General features: G+C 48.9%; 1 protein-coding gene across 1 annotated transcript; it reads right to left on the bottom strand.

Annotated features, from left to right (window-relative positions):
- Positions 1-6,668: 6,668 nt before the first annotated feature.
- LPAR4 (lysophosphatidic acid receptor 4) lies at positions 6,669-18,030 on the bottom strand. The gene is made up of 2 exons (XM_085325974.1): positions 17,667-18,030; positions 6,669-8,359 (listed from the first exon to the last, which is right to left on the bottom strand). The coding sequence occupies exon 2, from the start codon at positions 8,204-8,206 to the stop codon at positions 7,160-7,162; it is 1,047 nt and encodes a 348-aa protein (XP_085182100.1). The 5' UTR covers positions 8,207-8,359; positions 17,667-18,030; the 3' UTR covers positions 6,669-7,159.
- Positions 18,031-18,591: the final 561 nt, after the last annotated feature.

Raw genomic sequence — 18,591 nt, 5'->3', positions numbered from 1 at the left:
TTTTTTTTTTTTTTTGGCATTGAAATGCTATGTTGTTTCTTCAGACTCATAGCACCTTGCAAATATCTTGCCAATTCAATTGGAAGTTATTTAGAAGGAACCAGACTTGCCACGTTTCTCTGCTATCACCATCACCAAGAGGTGTTTGCACCTAATGACTTGTCACCTTGCCGGGCCAGTGTCATTCTGAGCACTGATCCCCCACGTGTGAACTTTCTCCTCTGGATTACTATGAGTTAGGCATTACTGTCTGGCAGCTGTTCAGCGGACGAGGACATGAATTGCTGTTGTCAGCACTGAATTACATTTGAATATGCCTGTTAAAACGARTAACAAGCCTTGTGCTCCAATGCAACACACTGTCCCATAGCCCTTGTCAGTGTGAAAGGACAGATGGCCTTAGCAAAGATCCAATTAAAACCCAATTTAGTTGGTCTACTGCAGCGTGACACTTTGCTTGTAACAGGCTTGCATGGGCTTAACTTGCAGTGATCTAGGTGCTGGACTGTCAGTTATGAGCTCTAGTTTGGTAATTATGAGTTTGTATTTTGTTTGGGTAAATTCCTTTTAAAAATTAAACATTGCAAATTTCTTRCTAGGCCCTTCGCTGAAGTGCTATAGATCACACAAAGTCTGAGGTCTTAGTGTCAGACAAATCCACACGTGATTTAAAAATCCCTAAATAGCCAAAACATCCAACCTGCAGTTCTTACATCAGTCAAAGTCTAGCTCAAGGCTATGGCTGTCATGTGCAAGGACTCTTCAGGAGCTCAAGYAAACGTACTCATTGCTTGACAGTAGTTTTCCTCACTCTTTTTCCAGTTTGGCTTTTTACTGTTCTACACACTCAAACTGTCCTGCTGTGTCTAAGAGGGATAAAGTGCTAAGTGTCCCCCCTCAACGGTAAGCATGCTGGTGACTGGGAAGGATGGTTGTAACAGCATTGCCAATCCTTTTTCCAAGGGCATGTTGCTGTATCAGTAGAAGGTACTTTGATGCTGTGAGAGTTGGAGAGCAAACCTAAATGTGTTTGAGTAAGAATATAGCATGAACCAGGCTAGTGAGTGAAGGAAGGTGGCTGTTTGCTGGGGGATATACGTAGCCTGTTATGCAATKTAAGTGATGCATGCAGTGGGTTCGTTTCTGGTTTGAACCGTGAAACAGTGTTTGAACCTCACTTGATGATTACGACTTGAGTTCCAGGTATGCGTGACCTCTAAGGATGGAGCTAGATCCAGTGAGGCGCTGGTCTCAGCTTGGGAGCTCAAGTGTTCAGCATTTTTTTTTTTTTTTTTTTAAGGCCTCACAAGGAATTTAWAACCCATCCCCATTACATGACCTACCCTTTAATGGGGGAGTGGGGTTGTGTTCTGCACTGACCTCAGCTGCAAAGCTGGCTTGAAAAGTTGCTGCCGTCCCACCTGCGCAGCCACCCTGYTGATGAGATAGAGCCTTCAACAGGAACCGGGTTAAATAATCAGAACACAAACACACAAAACACCACYGGTGAATTCAGCTATTGGGGGTGTCAGTTAACCAATACAGGGCGTGTTTGAAGGAGGCAGTTGTGGGACGCCAGTATCTGAAGCACTTTCCCCCATTGCCCAACTGCAACTGATTTAATTTAGCAGACGCGGTAACATCTCCCCCGCCTGTCAGCTCCTAAATCAGTGCCGTTCGAGCGTGACGTGCGGTTCTCGGGCTCCTTGTGGAAGACTGTTGTGGTCTCGACGCAGGCTTTTGCAGAGTTTGTTTTGCTGCAGAGATAAGACAGACTGATGCCAGTGTTGGAAACAGCACAGTCCTTCCCGTGGGTTGGAGAGACTGAGAAGTTTTTTGCCATTAGTATGAGAACACAAACTTTGCACCACTGTTAAGTTTGAATTTCAAACTTAACAGCCAAACCACCCCGCCTAGAGATAGGTTCTCTTTTTCCCTTAGAGGGTATCTGTCCTCTCGTTTTCCTTGAGTTGAGTGCACAGCAACACCAGCCTGCTCTCTGGCAAACTCCTCCTGCAAGGCACCGGAGGTGGGGGGCAGTCGGGGCAGAGGAGGGCTGCAGACAGGCGCGCTGAGCGGCAAGCAGCTGGAGAAGGCAGAGCAGTGCCAGAAGGGGCCCTTGGCCGCCCAGCCGCTGGCTTGGTTATCCTGTGTCAGAGAGATGCTGGCTTCAGGGAAGTCAAGTCATTAAAATAAGTCCTGGCAACTGCTCTGGCCTCCTCGTCTGTCTGTTGTGGTCTTTGGATGCTGACTTTCAGAMGTGATCTAGTGAATGACTTCAAAGGAAGCAGTGCACGATTCCAGAGACGTTTGCGGTTAATGATGTGTTGCCACAGAAGAAGCTGGGGGTATTTATATAAAACAACAAAAAAAAGGAATGACCGGTTTCCCATACTTCTGGTTTCCAGGAAATTCTCTGTGTGATGGATGTAGTCAGAGTTTCTCAAGAGGTCTACAGAAAACCTTCCATTTAAATATTATTCTAGTTGATATGTGTATTTATAGAAGTCAGAATAAATGAGCACACTCACGCATACTGTTTTTCCGGAAAAAACTTTCCTTTTTCATTATGCACACGCACACACACATGCATATACACACATACATAAAAGAGCAAACGGTGCAAAACATGCATGTTAACTTCTATACCATGTTTGTATTGGTCAAAATCCCACATGCAGAGAAARGCTAGCGCAGGATTTTCTTAGGTACTGAACAGACAAATATTTTGGGAAAACATACACACAACGTAACTACATGACCCTAACAGGAAACCACCTGACTCTCCTTTTCTGTCCCAGTGCCTTAGGTGTGTTTGTGGGTCCTGTTGCTTTTACATGGAAGAGGTGAAATTTAAGAATTTAGAGAGAACTGCCAGTGCAGTTAAATATCATTTTTAAGTGAAGTGACATTTTCCAGAGAAAAAATAGAAATAGTGCAATGCTTTCCTTTTCCTTCGCCGTGAAATATGCCCRTTTTACAGAGGCTAAATTCACCGCGTTAAATGACAACCCTGAAAGTCCGTTTGTCCGTTTTCTGTCCTCCTTTCCCCCACCCCGACAGGTTCTAACACTCCGGCAGCCTTTGCTGCTGCAGGGAGAGCCGGGGCGGTGGGAAGCCCTGCCCAGACCCCGCTCAGCGCAGCATCCTCGCCGCCTGGCAGCTCACCCGCTTCCCCTAGCGCAGCTCCTYGGCTCTTCCCATCCACGGCAAAAAGCACGGTAACGAGAGAAGCTTTTACCAATACACGTATGGACAGAAGAAACGGGGAAGGGAAAGGTTTCACGAGCTGGAGTCARTGCCTAGAGGAGAGGAGACCTTGGTGAACACCATTAGATTTTCCGATAGTAGCAACAGTCCTTGTACGTTTTCGATCGCTGTTTTGGGAAATAAAGATGGGTTTTTTGAATAGTCCTCCTCTCCTCCGTGCAGAAACGCTCTCGAGAGCCTGCTGCTGCCTCTCGCCGTTTCCCGTGCCGCACGGGATTTCCAAGGCGGTCGCTTCCTGCCTCCCCCATAGCAAAGCCGCCGGCTGGGAACGCCATGGGAGCGTTGCTGGGGGGTCCCGTAGGGACACGGGCCCTCGAGAAGATCCCTAAAGGTGCTGCATAGTYTTATCGTTTAAGTAGGATAGGTCCCAATTTTCTGTACCGGTTGTTTCTCTGAATTATATAGGGGAATTTGGGTAAAGGTAGGGGAGGAGAGGGTCTTGCCTGCAAAAACACAGGGTTTCCTCTCAAAAATTGCCACGGGGCTGTTTTCAGAGGGACCTAGAGGCCGAATCGGCTCGGCAGGTCCCTGGGGTGGGCAGRGTGGGGAGGAGGAGAGCTTTCCTTCGGGCGAGGAGCCAGCTCGCAGCTTCCTACGCGTGACCCTGCCGACCCCTCCACGGGTTTGAGCCCGGGTAATTCCCGCTAACTCTACCAGGACGGGAAAGACCTAGGCAGTCATGTGAGCGCTTGGCACCTTCCTTCTGGGTAGATCCCGTTCTTTTATTAACAAAAACCCGCTCTAAGAGGCGGGCGTTTTGTAGGGAGGCACGTACGAGGTGGGGAGCGCAGGGTGCAAYGAGCCACCCGGGGGCAGCGGGAGAGGGGAGCCGGCTGGGAGCAGGTGAAACCTTTGATTAACGTTGTTGTACGTTTAGCGTCCGAGAGGGCTGCTGCATCCTGTCTCTCGGCTTCAGCTAGATAAAAGCATTGACGACTTCTTAGTTTGATTTTTTTTTTTTTTTTTTTTTTTTTTTTTTTTTTTTTTGCATTTAAACTGCTTCTGCTTTGCCCTGTTCGCCGACAATAGCCCTTTGTTAGACAGGGGAGGAGGAAAGCTTGGCTGCATGTTAGCCAGAAAACCTGTGAATCCACTCTTCATTTACCGCCGTCGTTCCTTCCAGCTTGTCTTGACCAACATCTGAAAAATTACTTTTCCTCTCTCTGAATGCATAATTGGTTATTTATACGCAAGCCGTACAGCATTTGCTAGGTATACCTGACCTAGAAAAAAGATTAGTCATGAGCTATCCTACCAGATGCGAGTGTCAGTCAGCATATGATCTCCATATAATTTATAAGGTATTAAATTACAAAATAATGAATCTTTTCAGTTAGCATTTTGGCACATGATGATAGTGTTGCATTTTATGTGAGAGTATCAACCACAGCTCTTGCCCCATAAAACTGCAAACAGAAATTTGCAAGCGTTGGCACTAGTTTCACGTAGAAAAAGACACCCATTATGCTCGTATTACAGTTAAGCTATGTATGCACAGCCTGGATGTTGTCCAGCCGCAGCGAGTTCCTCCCCCCTCTCCCGTAACGTTTCCTTAAGAAGGCTAGACAGTGGTTGCTGCATTAGATTTTTTTTTTTTTTCTTTCTTTCTTCGAATTTAACTAGAGGAAGGTCTGCAGGGCGCAGAGCCTGAAGTGAAATAAGAAGAATTTTCACCTCAGATAACTGCACTTACTCATGCACCGTATATTTTTCTTGCCGGTAGGAAGAGGGTTTGCAATGCATCTTCAGCACCACAATTTCAGGTTTTTAAGGCATCCTTTCCACCGCCGTTCTGGCTGCCACCCCTGAAAACCCGAGCGCTCTCCTTCGCCTGGCGCTGCCGCGGGGCGAAGGGTGCTTTGCTGCACGTGGGAAAACCCCGCTCGCGTCAGAGCCTCCGAGTCCCGCTCGCCTCACCTTGGGTTTTGATCTGAAGCTGCGGAAACGGCTTCTTTGAGAAAACGCACGTTTCATGGCAAGCATTGAAACAGGCCTGGTAGGGTTTAATATGCAGCAAAAATCTCCCAAGCGCCTCTCACGGGCAAGTTTCTAGCGCGTACGGCCGTAACTCAGAGCAGCGATACGACGGTTTGGCTGCGCTGATGCTCCCGTCATATAATGAATTTATTATATGCTTGTTCTCTGCAATGCGTGCTGAAAGCCAGGGGCACTACGTAACCAACAGTCACTTTAGAGCTAAAACAGAAYGACCTCGAGGGCCTATCTTAGGCTTGTTAAGCAAATTACTTTTTCATTCAGAGTTAAAGCAGTGCTACATAAAATGTTACGCTTTGAAGGGAAACATTTTTTGCAGCTGAGTTCTTTTCACACTTTTAAAACCTCCGATTGTTTGGGGAAGTAATTGCATTTGATGTGTAGCGCTCGGTATTTCATGAGATTTGATCCAAGAGAATTAAGATAAGTGGTTGAGTGGAAGGCAGCTGTTCCATTAACTTTTTATCTGTCTTTTATTGGCAATATGGCCCTAGAAGCAGCTTTATGCTGTCCAGCAGAAAATGTATATCATTGATCTAATAAGTAATAATTTAATTCTTTTCCATGTTAAATGTTTGTCTCATTTACATGTCTTGTCTCGAAGAGTGAATCTACCAGTTAAGGTCAGCACAGCTTCTGTCCCTGCAAAGGCTGCAGGAATGAACCAAGTAGTAAAACGCAACCGCATACAGATAGTTAACTTTACATATATATTTATATAATCTATATCTTTAAAATGAAGTGCAGGATGTAATAAATTAATTGCAAAACAAGAAAACACATTGCTATGACTAGCTAGGAAAACAGTGCAGCTAACTTGTTTTACTCCTTTTTTGGAATTGCTTTCAGACCTCTAGCTTAATTAGTTGACTGTGTAGCAAAAAATATAGCAAAAAATCACTTACAAGATCTTGTGCTAAGTGGCAGAAGATTAATTCTGCTAATAGGACACCAGTTGTCTATATCCAAACAAGTTCTTTAGCAAGATCAGCACTCTGTGGTTTTTCAGTCCTTCGGTTGTGCACAATTTTCATATAAGACATTTGGCCTAGAAAGGACTCTGGGGTTTCAGACCCTTTCTTTCAGCTGACTTTGTAGTCCAGCTCTTACCAGAAATAGTTGCACAAATCTCCTGGGATATAAAACCCAGGTGCAACACAGCCATAATGCACTTTTTACTTCTCCCTAGAGATGGCATTTAGAATAAAAAGCAGCTTAATTGTACAAGAGTGAAACTTAATTCTAAATTGCTTCATTAATTATTCTCTTATTAATTTTCTTTTGTATCAGCAAGCAACTATTTTGCCTTCTTTWCAAAACAGAGTTATTTACACTCCAGGCAGCTCCAAAAAATAAATGTAAAATGCCTGTATCTAGTAAAACCAGGATGTATACTCTTGCAGTGAAAAAAGAAAAAGCCAAGGCTTTTATTACACCTTTTAAGCAAACATACATATTGTGTGAAGTTAYTGAGTTAACATATGATGATTCATCTCCAGAAGACATGAAATATTGGCAGATATCTCTAAGAAAATTAAATTGTGTGTTTCCCAACTGGTCCCACGTCAAATGCTGAGGGGAGAAAATGCCAAATGTTGGCATCTTGTGATTAAAGAATCTGTTCCATTCCCTCCTCAGCTGGTGCGTATGTTGTCACCCATCCATAATCTCCAAAGAGATCCATCTGGATTATTGTATCTCATGTTCTCAAATGGAGGTGCCTGTTGCATCTGATGGAGCAATTCCCGTGAGAGCATTTGCCCACCTGTGTAGTTATCCCCCATTAGCTTTTCTTCAGTAGCACCATGTRTGAACCCACATTCAGAAGCAACTATTTTGCACATGGTGTTAATGCAGAAATGACTGGGGGATAACTCCACGTGTAAACACATCACTAGAAATGTGATTCAGATGTTGGATCTCCCCCGTTCGTAATAGCCTGGTCACTTATTTCGTCCTGTGGTGCCGGTAGCGCAGTCTTTGTTAGAGGTGTTTCAGTCTTGAAAAGAGAATCCATTTTCATCTGTGTTTTTATGTTGAAAGACTTCTGGAAGGATTCTGAGGTGAAGTAGTAGATGAACGGGTCAAAGCAGCAGTTCGTTGTTGCGATGCACAGCGTGATTGGGTACATGGTCCTGGCAAAGCGCTCCAAGGAGCAATTTGCTATTGCTTGGGACCGCACAAGAGCATACAAGAAGAGTATGGAGTTGTAAGGCACAAAGCACACGACAAAAATGGCCACGTGCACAATGATCATTTTCAGTACTTTCTCTTTGTTTGTCCCAATCTGAGACAAGGTGGCAGGTTTCCGAAGAGTCCTGAGTACTAAAGAAGAGCACGTAAGGTTGAGTAGCAAAGGAATTATGAATCCTACCACTTCAATAAATATAGTGATCTTAGACAAGTAGGTTTTCCAGATACGTTTCGAAAAACCTTCAAAGCAGGTTGTGCTGGTGTTAGAGAYGTTGGTTGTGGAGAACAACGAAGCTGAAATTCCACCGCTGAGGACCAGTATCCAAACACCAGCACATACTATGGCTGAATTTCTCCTCGTCCTAATGGTACGAGATCGGAACGGGTAGACGATGGCAAGGAAACGGTCAACGCTAATGCAGGTGAGGAACAGCATGCTCCCGTAGATGTTAGTGAGAAATGCTGTACCGGAAATCTTGCATAGGCTGTCTCCAAAAGGCCAGTGCCTGTTGAAATTATAAAAAATTTTAAAAGGCAAGGTGAACACAAACAGCAAGTCTGAAACAGCCAGGTTTGTCATGAAAATGGCTGTTTCGCTTCGCATTTTCATCCGGCAGCAGAAAACAAAGAGGGAGGCACAGTTAGTAATCAAACCGAGGATGAAGACCACGCTGTACACAGCCCCGTACAAGTTGTACTTAAAGGAATCATCTGTCAAGCAGGTATGATTGTTGCTGTGGTTTCCCATGCCAGGCTTGTGATGTGCTTCCAAAGAACCTCAAAGTCTATTTCAGTGACATCCATAAAATAAGGTAGTGCTCTCCTTTCATCCTGAAGAAACACATCCCAGGAGGGTTGCTTGACACCTTGCGACCATGAGTTTGCCACGAGTCCTTTCGCCCTAAAGGAGAGACAAAGAGAAGTTATCAGTCCTGCAGCCTACTGTCAGTTAAAGCGTCTGCGCCAGAGAGCACGTATCCTCTCCTTCCCAAAGGAATGGGCGTCAGACAAGACCAGCAATTCGTTTACAACGTAGTCTTCCTAAATCCTACTATTACTGGAATTTTTCAAAGTTGAACGCAGCAGGTACTGAACTCAGCCTTTCCTTCCCCTCCCCCTTTGCTCGCTAGTCCCCCTCTTGGAAGGGAGAGTGAGAGCTGACTCCAGCTTTGCACGCTGGAAAGGCTTTTCTTAAAAATTTTCGGGTGGAGGTGGCCCGGTGTATTTGGAAAGAAATTAGATCATGAACCCATGATACTGCCCAGGTACAGAGGCAAATGGCAGCCTGAAGTATTCACCTAAACATGTATTGAGGGCAGAAAGGAGTTAAAAATTTTAGAGATTGCTTTTATCTGTGCAAAAATAAAACTTCTATGGTTTTATAACCCCTTTTTAAATCAAAAAGCATTAAAAAACCCTTTATTTTGGCAAGTGCTGCTTTGCCTTTTTTCTTTTTGAAAATAAGAACGTCCTAAACAAGTTTTTCAGAGTGAAAAACTGAAAAGTTGTATTTCAGAAATGTTTACCATAAATGCTTTCCAGAAAGTAAACGTTTGCCACTTTTGAAAAAGTTGGGAGAGGGGTTCCTTCTAAATTTCTGCAAAATGGTAATATTTTGCAAATCATTTCATGTTTTCCCCTCTAGAAAAAAAAGTTTTCAGAAGGGGACTCCTGTAGTTTTTGACAGCTTTACTTTCCCCTCTCTTTGTCGAGGTTTGGAAACAGAAGTTTGAGAAATCTCGTAAATCATGCACTCATAAGACTTTGTCCCAATTCAGCAAGCTTTGGAGACGTGTATAGTCAAAGTGTGCTGTTTACCAGAAATAAGTGCTTTCTGTGCTCTCTTGATGTTCTCTTATTGCTATTCTAAGTGTGTGTTTCTGAGGCCTGTAAAAAAGTGGTCAGAAAGTCTCACTATTTGGAGAAAGGAGAGTTTGTGACGTGCACGGCAGCTGGTGATGGCTTGGAGACGCGGAGCAAAGTTGGAGAGCTGAAGGAGAGACCTTTGCACCGTAAAACGTACCAAACCAAGTATGAAGCAAAGTTGGCATCCTCTTGTAAACTGTGATATAAAAAAAATGTCTTAGTAGCTAAAACTATGGAGCAATTTAGAGAGATGAGGCCACTGTGAAGAGCTGGATSTGGTCCAGAAAGTGGTTATCTAACAACATGGTGCAACTCTGACAGATGTGTAACTGAAAAAGCTTGTGTTAAAGGTTGAAATGGCAACATATAAACAAACAAATGGGGGAAGAAAGCACAGAATTGGGACAATTTGGGATGCAAAATATCTGATGAAATTTAAATGTTTTCCATATGTTTTCTTGCTGGAAGTGTTTACGCTGACGCCTGTTCTCGCACGCTGTCAGTGAGTCAGCTGGTAAAACGTCCAGCGCTGAGACGGGCGTTGCGCTTGCAGCCTTGCCGGGGGGAGGCGCGAGTCCTGCCCTCCCCGGCAGCGCCGCTGCCGCGACCCGGGCCGGGGGCAGAGCGAGACAGCAGGAGGGGAGGGTGCCCGGAGCGCTCTCCTCAGAAAGATGACCCTGGGACGGCTCGGGCCGTTGGGCGTCCAACGAGATGACTTTGGAAGCGCGTTTACGTGCGCGATGCTGCCGGAGGGATTCGCGCCGCGGCGGGGCTGGGGCGGCGAGCTGTTGCCTCGCGCCGGTGCCTGGCGGCGGCTGCCGTCGGCCCTGCACGCCTCGAACTAGCAGAATTCACTCTAACTTCCTCGGAAGGCTTTGCTACGTGCCCTTCAACCAATTTAGCAGATTCTTTCCTCGTTTTAATTGCAGTTTGAGTTGCGCGTTTGCAGTGAGCTCCTGCATCAGCAAACGTTCAAATCAGRAGCAGACCGGCTCCTACGGGGTGGCTGCGGATCGCGTGGCGAGGACTGCCGAGAGYGGGTGTCTCCCAAAACTGCTCCGTAGGCCCCCTTGGGCTTTTGCACACACCTTCTCAGCGTTTTTTCTGCTAAATTCACGGCAGAATGAACTTGGTTTTGAAATGATAGAGAGCAGCTTAAAGACAACATTGAGCATTTAAACTTTTTGGTATTAAAATCTCAAAGGTGYTTTTTTCCTCGCACACGGAGTAATCTAAATAACCCGAGTCTCACCTCCTTCACGCGTTGAAACGCCTTTGGGCGCAGAAGCGCGCGTTAGTGCCGCGGTTTTGCCTCCTGGCGTAGAGCTCAGCCGAACAGATCGGGCTCGTGGCTCGTCACCCCCGCAGCGCGCACGTCGCTGCGCTGTAACCTCAATAAACAGACTTTCTCCCGCCGCGCGTGGAAGCGAGCGTGCCGGCCCGCCGCGGTCCGAGCCCCTGGCGCGAGGGCCGTCTCGGGGGGTCGGCACCTCTCCCACGCAGGTTTAGTTGTCCAAACGTCAGATGCGTTTTCCTTCCCGTCCGGTGAGTAGCAGAGCAGCTGGGCGATCTTCGCGTGGATCACGTTCACCGCCGCTCGGGCTTTGCTGGCGGAAAACGCTCGCAACAGCCCGTTTCAAAAGGCAGGGTTAAGTGAACGTAAGCAAAGTCGCTTTGCAGTTGTGTTTTTCAGGCAGACCAAACTCTAAATCCCGCATCGAAAGCAGGGTGGGGGGAAGGAGGAGGAAGGGCCGTGCCTAGSCGTCGGAGCAGGGTGCGGAGAGCATCTCCTGCCTCGTGGAAGGGGCGCCGCTCCTGCGCCTGCTCCTCACCGCATCCCACCCTCCGCATCCTCAACAGCTTCTACCTGCTGCTCCCCAAGACGCCCCAAGAATCCCGTTTCCAATCCTCCCAGTCCCTTCTCCTTCCACCCCGAGAAGCCTTCGAAAGAGCCAGCCTGGGGCTTGCTTCAGACCAGCCATCTGTGTGCACTGAAAATAATTGCTGCAGGTACAAAGCGCGTTTTAAAGTCAGATGCTGTAATTCTGCATGGGGCATTCTTTGTTTCTGTGCGGGTATCTTGTTCTCCACCGGTCCATTAAACTACAGCCAAAAAGATTAGYGTGAATTTTGGGGCTGATATTGCATCTTAATGTTTTCTTTTTCTCCTCCTCGCTTTTAATAGGAGATGTAAGATGAGTGTGTCCTTATTAGCCTGACGGCGTAGGGCATCCCGCGTGCGCTCGCTGAAATAGCGAAAGCCGCAGCGCCGTTTCGTATGAGGTTTGTGACTGACCAAATGAAAACCTTGCAAATCTGAAAGACCTTTTTTCCAGATCGCTACCTGTACCCGCATTATCGCTAAACCAGCTGACAAACAGGCTGTGTAGGTGGCGGTGGCYGTACAGAAACCAAAGAACTGACAGACCCAAAGGTGGCTTTTCCGGCCTCGGGGGTTTTCTCTGGGTTTTGTCCAGAAATGTCTGGAGGTTATGGCAACGCTTGCCGTGCTTCGACGCAGTCTCAGACCCTGACCTCGAACATAAACAAGCATTTTCCTGGGGCACAGCGTGCGCTTTGTGCCTTCTCGTGACGAGGATCGCGTTCAGCGGCACGTTTTCACCCGAGCGGGGCTCACGCGGGCGCGCAGGGGCCGTGCGCGCGTAACACGCTGCCGGGCACCAGACCCACCTCCAACCCAGCGGTGCGCCTCTGCAGCCACGTCAGCTATCGCTTTTTTCAGTTTCTTTTTTATTTCCGTCCTTTGTTCTGCTGTAATTATGTTAGAGGTCCAAACGAGATTTTTTTTCCCTGAACATTTTTGTTTAGGTGATAATTCTGCGTAGGGCTATAGGACTTGGACTCTTCTTGCTCACGAGCTATCATAACACCAAACTGATCACCTCTAAACTGTTGCTAACGTTCGTTTGCAAGCTGTTTGAAAATGTGAATTCAAAGAAAGCGAAGCAGCAACTGAAAGCGCAGTGAGACGGGCTTGCTGCTGTGTTTGCATTCGCAACTGCTTTGCTGCTCTTGCAGCATCTCGGGGGTTGCAAAAGGATCTCAGCTTACTAGTTACCCTTTCTGTTCACTAGAAGTTTTGCTAGTCTTTTTTTGAGAGCATTAACTGAAAGCAGTTTTAGGGATAAATGTTGCAAGTCAGAGGGATCTGGTGTTTGGGCTTTTCCGTGTGCCGGAGCAGGAGCTGCTGGTCCGATTTCTGCTGTCTGCTGCTCGGGGCAAACAGCGCTTGCAGCACTTGCAGCTTGCTTTTGATGGAGACAAAGTTTTGCTTCAGCTTTCAAGCTGGCCACCTTGCAAAGTTGCTTTGAGCTCTACGTCTCCCCTGTCACTTCTTTGGCTTTACAGTAACCTTTCCCTACGTTTCTTCCCGGTGCGGTATGAGCGGGAGAAGCCAATGGGATTATGCAACGGGAAGCAAAGCCGCTGCCTGTAAACAAAGCACTATTGACTATAAAAAGTGACGGAAAGTGCAAATGCTTTAATCTCTTTCATTTACTAATCCGAAGTGATGTATTTGAGAACAGTAGGAAAGAAGTAGTTAGAAGTGTGGCTTTGAAGTCCAGCAAAGGTCTCTGCAGCTTCAAAGGACCATTCTTCCCCAGGCTTTAGCAGAATGAATGCTGAGCCGGTGCACGGGCAAGGGGGGCCGTTTTCTGCCGATTAGCGTAAAAGACAGGCAGAACCGCACAAGGGTCCTCGATGCCGGCGTTACCTTGATTCTCCACAATTTACRGCGCGCCCAGGAGCATCTCCCGCACCTGACAGGGAGGTGAAAGCATGAGTTACGCATGATCGTCTCGGTCAGCGAGGTTTCGCCATCTGATTTTCAAATTCTGTCAAATCCTCTTAGCKAGAAGAAGACACCCACCTCCCAGCACTGGGCTCTGCAGGGGCCGGCGAGGCGTCTCCCCTCGCCTCGGCCACCAGAAGTCCTCCCGGGAAGCAGCTGGGGCTGGAGGACGCGTGCCGGCCCTCTGCGCTCCTCCTTCCCCACYGCTGCTGGGACCTCAGGACCCACCAAGGGCAGCAGCTGCCTTCTGCTGCCAGGCAGGAGGAGGGTGAGCGAGTTTAGAAGCAGGACACCAGCGTAATTCTGCTTGAAGATGGAAACCTGAGCCCATCAGATCTAATCCCAAAGCACCCCCCATCTCTCTCTCTCTCTCTCTTTTTTTTCTTCCTTTTAATTGGTCAGCACTGCCGTTGTCTCCTTCGTCCTTTGAGACCTACAAAGCATTTCCTGCTCATGGTGACTTCTCTGTGCTGTATCTGTTTTGTATTGAGCTAATTAAAATGTTTCCTTCTGAAGAGAATAGTGAACTGACTTACCCCATATTCAGCCACTGATCCTCGGGGCATGACTCTCTTTTTGTTTTCGCTAAGAATGTCTCTCTCCGTTTGYATCACCCGGTTAACCCTTGCCGAGCTTTGGCCTTCTAAGAGGCTAATCTACAGGCTGGTAATGACGGATTCACCCCAGACTTCCCAGTTGGGCCTGTATCATTTTGCTGTTATAAGACAGGYTTTTTTTTTTCACTTGCAAAGGAATCTCAGTCGGATCTTGGAATATTGTAGGAATGTTGCTTTTTTGGAGCCTCAGGCCTTTTGCTAAGGGGACCTCTCTCTATAACGGTATTGCAAGACCCAATAGAGAGCATGGTAAGAGAAGATTTAGATGCAATGAAAAAAATTGAAGAAGTGATGAAAAACAGTTATTTGACTCAATGCTTGAAGGTTGCTTTYAATCTGGAAGAGAAATTGATGATGGAGGTAGCGTCGTCTTTGATGTAGTCTTGTTTATTGACAGAAAGCATTAAAAAAAGAAAGAAAGAAAGAAGTCCTGTTGCTCTGAATACACTCAGGAATCTAACAACAGGAACCAGTTTATTTGCTTTTGGCTCCAAAACCCTTTCCAGTTCTGCCCAAAATCGTGGCCTTCCTTTGCTTCCTCTGACACCATCTGCAGTGGTTCTCTGGTGCCTGGGAAGCTGCTGGGCTCCTCCTCTGCCTCCGGGCTCCGTCCTTTTTCCAGGCGCTTGGCTGAAGTGGCAGAGCTGAACTTTCACCTCTGTTTATCCAAAAATTACAGGCTTYTATTTTTCCCCTCCTCCTCTTTGCATGCATTAGCTTCAGCAAGCTTCCCAGCAGCACAAACGCCCGTTTCAGCTCTCGCCAGGTGAAACTCGGTGGCAGGGACCTGCCTTCCCTCTGCGTGCTGGGCATGTCCCACCCGCGGCGAGGCCGGCGGCAACGAGCGCTTTGCTCAGGACCTTGGTGGATCCGGCTGTGTTGCCAGAGGGAGTTGGGCTTTGCTCTCCAGGTGCTTTAGTCCGAGGTGCGAGTCCTCCCTCCTCGCCAAAGCTTGGTGCAGGTTGGTTGGTGCAGASAGGTTGAGTTTCCCCCGGTTCGTGGGCCGGCCTCGCCGCAGCAGCAGATGCTGGTGCCCTCCCGGGTTGCTGTGCCCCGGCGGGATGAGGCCGCTCGTCCCCCTCGTCTCGGGGTGTTTGGCTGATCTGGAGGCRTGAGCAGGGTTTTCATGGCATCTCCCTCACCACCCTCCTTGGGAAAMGCATTAAGGTCTTGAGAAATACTTAGTGGGGTGTAATGAAAGCGTGTGCAAGGAAAGAGAACGTGCAGCTACAGTATTTTTCATTACTACAGAGAGCAAAGTTGAACTAAGAGGTTCAACACAGAATGACTACACAATGCAAAAATACAAAATGAGAGAGAGCAAGTGATRTTTCTGCATTAAGTTGCATAAAAACCTTTCTAATAGTGACACCAGTGAAGGAGAATCAGGGCAGTAATTCCTATTTCCCRTGTGAGAGCGAGTGCGTGTTGTGGTGGAAGGCAGTGCATTATCTGCAAGTTCAGAAATTAAAATGGGAAAAATATTAGATGAATGATCTTCAGTCATGGCTGTCTGTGGGCATAGCAGGACTTTAAAATATTATAAAAGCGTATTATGTACAGAGAAAGCAATGTATTCTGTTGCTTGCGTGCATCTTTGTCCCCGCGCCCAGGCGCTGATGAATGCCCTTCAATGTGACTTGCTCAGACTTGCCAAGATAAAGAGGCTTTGCATTTTCTACAGAACGAAACCCACCCGTTCCAGATAATTCAGAGAACTTTCCTTGCAACGGGGGTCGGCTAAGGTGAATTTCCTTCTGAAGCCATGGCTCTTTACCCCCCTTTACGGGACTAAATTCAGAAGATGAGCCGTTTGAGGAACTCTTGCGGGGCCACTGTCTGCTCCTGCGAGTAACTTCTCTTTCCAAGGAGAGAATTTGCCTTTTGTGCCAGGCAGTGGGCTCCTCTCCCCTGAGATTAAATCAGGTCCATCTTTACGGAGGAGGTGCGACGCGTGAAGGAGCAGGGCGAGTCTCCGCACCCGCGGGACTCCACCTGGGAGGACCTGCGGAGGGCCGGACTGGCCTCCAGGAGCAGCTGGAAGGTGCAGCTGTTTTTYGTGTCTTTTGTCAAATTGCAAAGAAAAACGAAAGCGAGCGGGCAGCTGCATTCAGGCGTTTGATCTGTCTGTCTGTCCTCCTATGWGCTCAACTCCTAACTCCAGAATTTAAAAGACATTGATTTTTAATCAACTGACCTAACCTCTGCCAAGGAGAAGTGTCATTTTTACTCTCTGGGGATTAAAGTGAAATGCACACCGAGTCCCCTCCTCCTTTCCTCCCTCCCTTGACTTTCTTTTAAAATTAAAAGGCTTTGAACCCACCCGAGTAGTGAGGTTAGCTTCCTGCCTGCTTTATTTTGGCTTTCAGAATACTAGTAAGAGAAAGAAGATGAAAAAGTGCTATGACRGGGGAACATCCTTATCGCTGACCTGTGGACCCTGCACTGCCCATCCTCTAGGCTTTACTGCCCTGTTCATAGAGAGGGGCAATAATAAAAGATATGATCATCTCCTTTCAAAAAAAAAAAAAGAGGGTGAACATTATTAAAAATTACAAGCTTTTCTTGCAAGCTCTTCTGCAGTGGTACTTCTGTATTAAGTCATATTTCTTTTGAACAGCTGCATCTTTAAATGGCTTCAAGTGTGGTGTGCCTCGGTCATTTCACCTCTGACAACTTTTTCTGTTTGTGTAAACCTATATTCAGATTTTCTTGTGGAATTCTGCAAATGAGTTACTTAAAAGGACTAAATGTTAGATATAAATGAAAGRCAGAGTGATATTTTAAAGTTTTCAGTATAAAAATACATCTTTTATCCTGTTTTTTAAGGCAGCTTGTAGGAACCAGGTCTCTTGAGCCCAGTACGTGAAGCTGAGAACATCTTGTAAGCTGGAAGCCTCCGTTCTTGCCACGTTTATCTACCAGCCTCCCTTCAGCTTGTGTCTTTAAGATACCGACTGCGAGTAGAGAAAAATTCCCTCAGCAAGGGATGTTTTCCACAGGCCTGAACCAAACAATAAGGGCGGAAAACTCTGTCGCTCGGTGCTGCGATGAGCGTTGCGGGCTGAGGAGGGTTGAGCTTCCCCTACWACAACACGGCCGAGCAGCTCGCGCAGCAATTACCCCCCCCCCCCAAAAAAAAAAAAATGGAGACCATCTTTTGTGCTTTAAACAGGCACTTTCCCCTCTTCCAGCCAAATCACGGCGTTGCTCAAGGAAGAGATCTGCCTGGACGGAAAAAAACCGCTGCGGGGCTTTACTGCAGCGTGCCGCTCCGGCCAGGCGACCGCGTTCGCACCGCGGCTTTGTCCCGGTCGGCGGATTTTAGAAACCGTTCAAATCTCTCTTTTTTCCCCTCTCCCCTCCCTTCCTTTCGCACAGCGCGGCGGCCGCCAGCCCCCGGCTAGCGGTGCGGGCTGGGGGGAGGCGCGCTGCCCGCGCCGGGCGGGCGGGGGGAGCCCCGGGCCGAGCCGCCGGCGCCTGCGGCGGGGCTGCCCCAGCCTGCCCCTGGCCACTGGAGCAGCGCGGAAAGCTCTTGGAAAGCCTGGGTTTTTCTTCTTTAGCACCACTAATTATTTTCCCTTCCAGTTACAAAAATAAGAGCAAAGAGGCGAGGGGAGATTTGGGGAGCGGGGAGGCGTCTGAAAGCCCCTAAAAGCTGCAGGGCAGAGAAATTAAGGCATCTTTCTAAGCTGAGGCTTAAAGCGAGTCTTTTGCAAACGTTCTCCACCGAGCGAGCTAGCACGGACCGGGCTCGCCGCGAAAGGCTTGGGCTTCCGCCGGGAAACCCGTGGGCTCTCAGCTGTTGACGGACGCGAGCGGGAGCGGCGCCTTCTCCGGGGAAGCTCCCGCCGCCTTGCAGCCGCTCCGCTCCGCGCACGGCCGCGGCGCGCTCTGCTTTTCTCTCTTACCTTCGCTGTTGCCCCTCCGGCGGGGAAGGGCCGGTCTGCCGCGGCGCCTTCGCGGGGCGGTCGCTGCCCTCTCCTCGCTTTTCCAGCCGCCTCCGGTTCCATAGGGTGGGAAGCCCGAGCCCGCTTTCAAAGCCCGGCCTCCCCGCTAGCGCGCCCCGTGCTCGCGGCGCTTGCTTCTCCTCTTCCTCCGCTCCCTTTGGCAGTTCCCGCGGGCGGCCGAGGCCGGTGAAGGAGTCATCGCGCGGCTGGGGCTAACGCTTTATTCCCCGGGCCGGTGGGTGATGCAGCCCGCGCCGCCTCGCCTCTGCATCCCGCCCAGCTGCCGCCGGCTTTTATCCGGGCGGTTCAAGCGACTTCCTGGAGGTCTCGCGTAACAGCCCCGGGCGCGGCGGCACCGCGTCCTCCGGGGGTTCCCGGCGCGGGCAGGCTCTAAAACGCCACTGCGGATTCGGATCGGGAGTGATGGGGGGGGGTTGTTGTTTTTTTCTTTTTCCGAGCAAGCATTTGTAGAAAGACAGGAGGAAAATCTGGATACGCTGGGAAGGGATGGCCAAAGCGTGGCACCCAGGTGCCAGCGCGGGTGCTGAGTTTCGGGGCTGGGGGAGGGCTGGAGAKGCAAAACGCGCCGGTCTCCCGGGGCAGTTAGCAAACGGGACGGGGGTAATTCCCGCGGCTCCGCCGCGGCCGGAGTGGGAGCCGCCTGCCCCCCGCGCGCGGGGGACGGGAGACCCAGCACCCGCAAACGGGGGCTCCCGAGCGCGGGAGCCCGCGAGACCCCCCGSGCTGCCCGCTCGCCCCTGGAGCCAACTCCATGATACGGCCCCCCCCACCCCGTCCCAAAATTGCCACCTCCCGTCCTTCCTTCCTGCCTTCCTGCCTGGAAGCTGATGCAGGCTCGCTGGGAGCAGCGATGGGCTCGGGCCCY

This window comes from Rhea americana, unplaced genomic scaffold, assembly GCF_003343005.1.
Source record: "Rhea americana isolate MKP2758 unplaced genomic scaffold, rheAme1 scaffold_125, whole genome shotgun sequence".
Classification (NCBI taxonomy): domain Eukaryota; kingdom Metazoa; phylum Chordata; class Aves; order Rheiformes; family Rheidae; genus Rhea; species Rhea americana.
The sequence above is the reverse complement of the archived record's forward strand: the minus strand, read 5'-3'. Positions and strand labels throughout refer to the sequence as shown.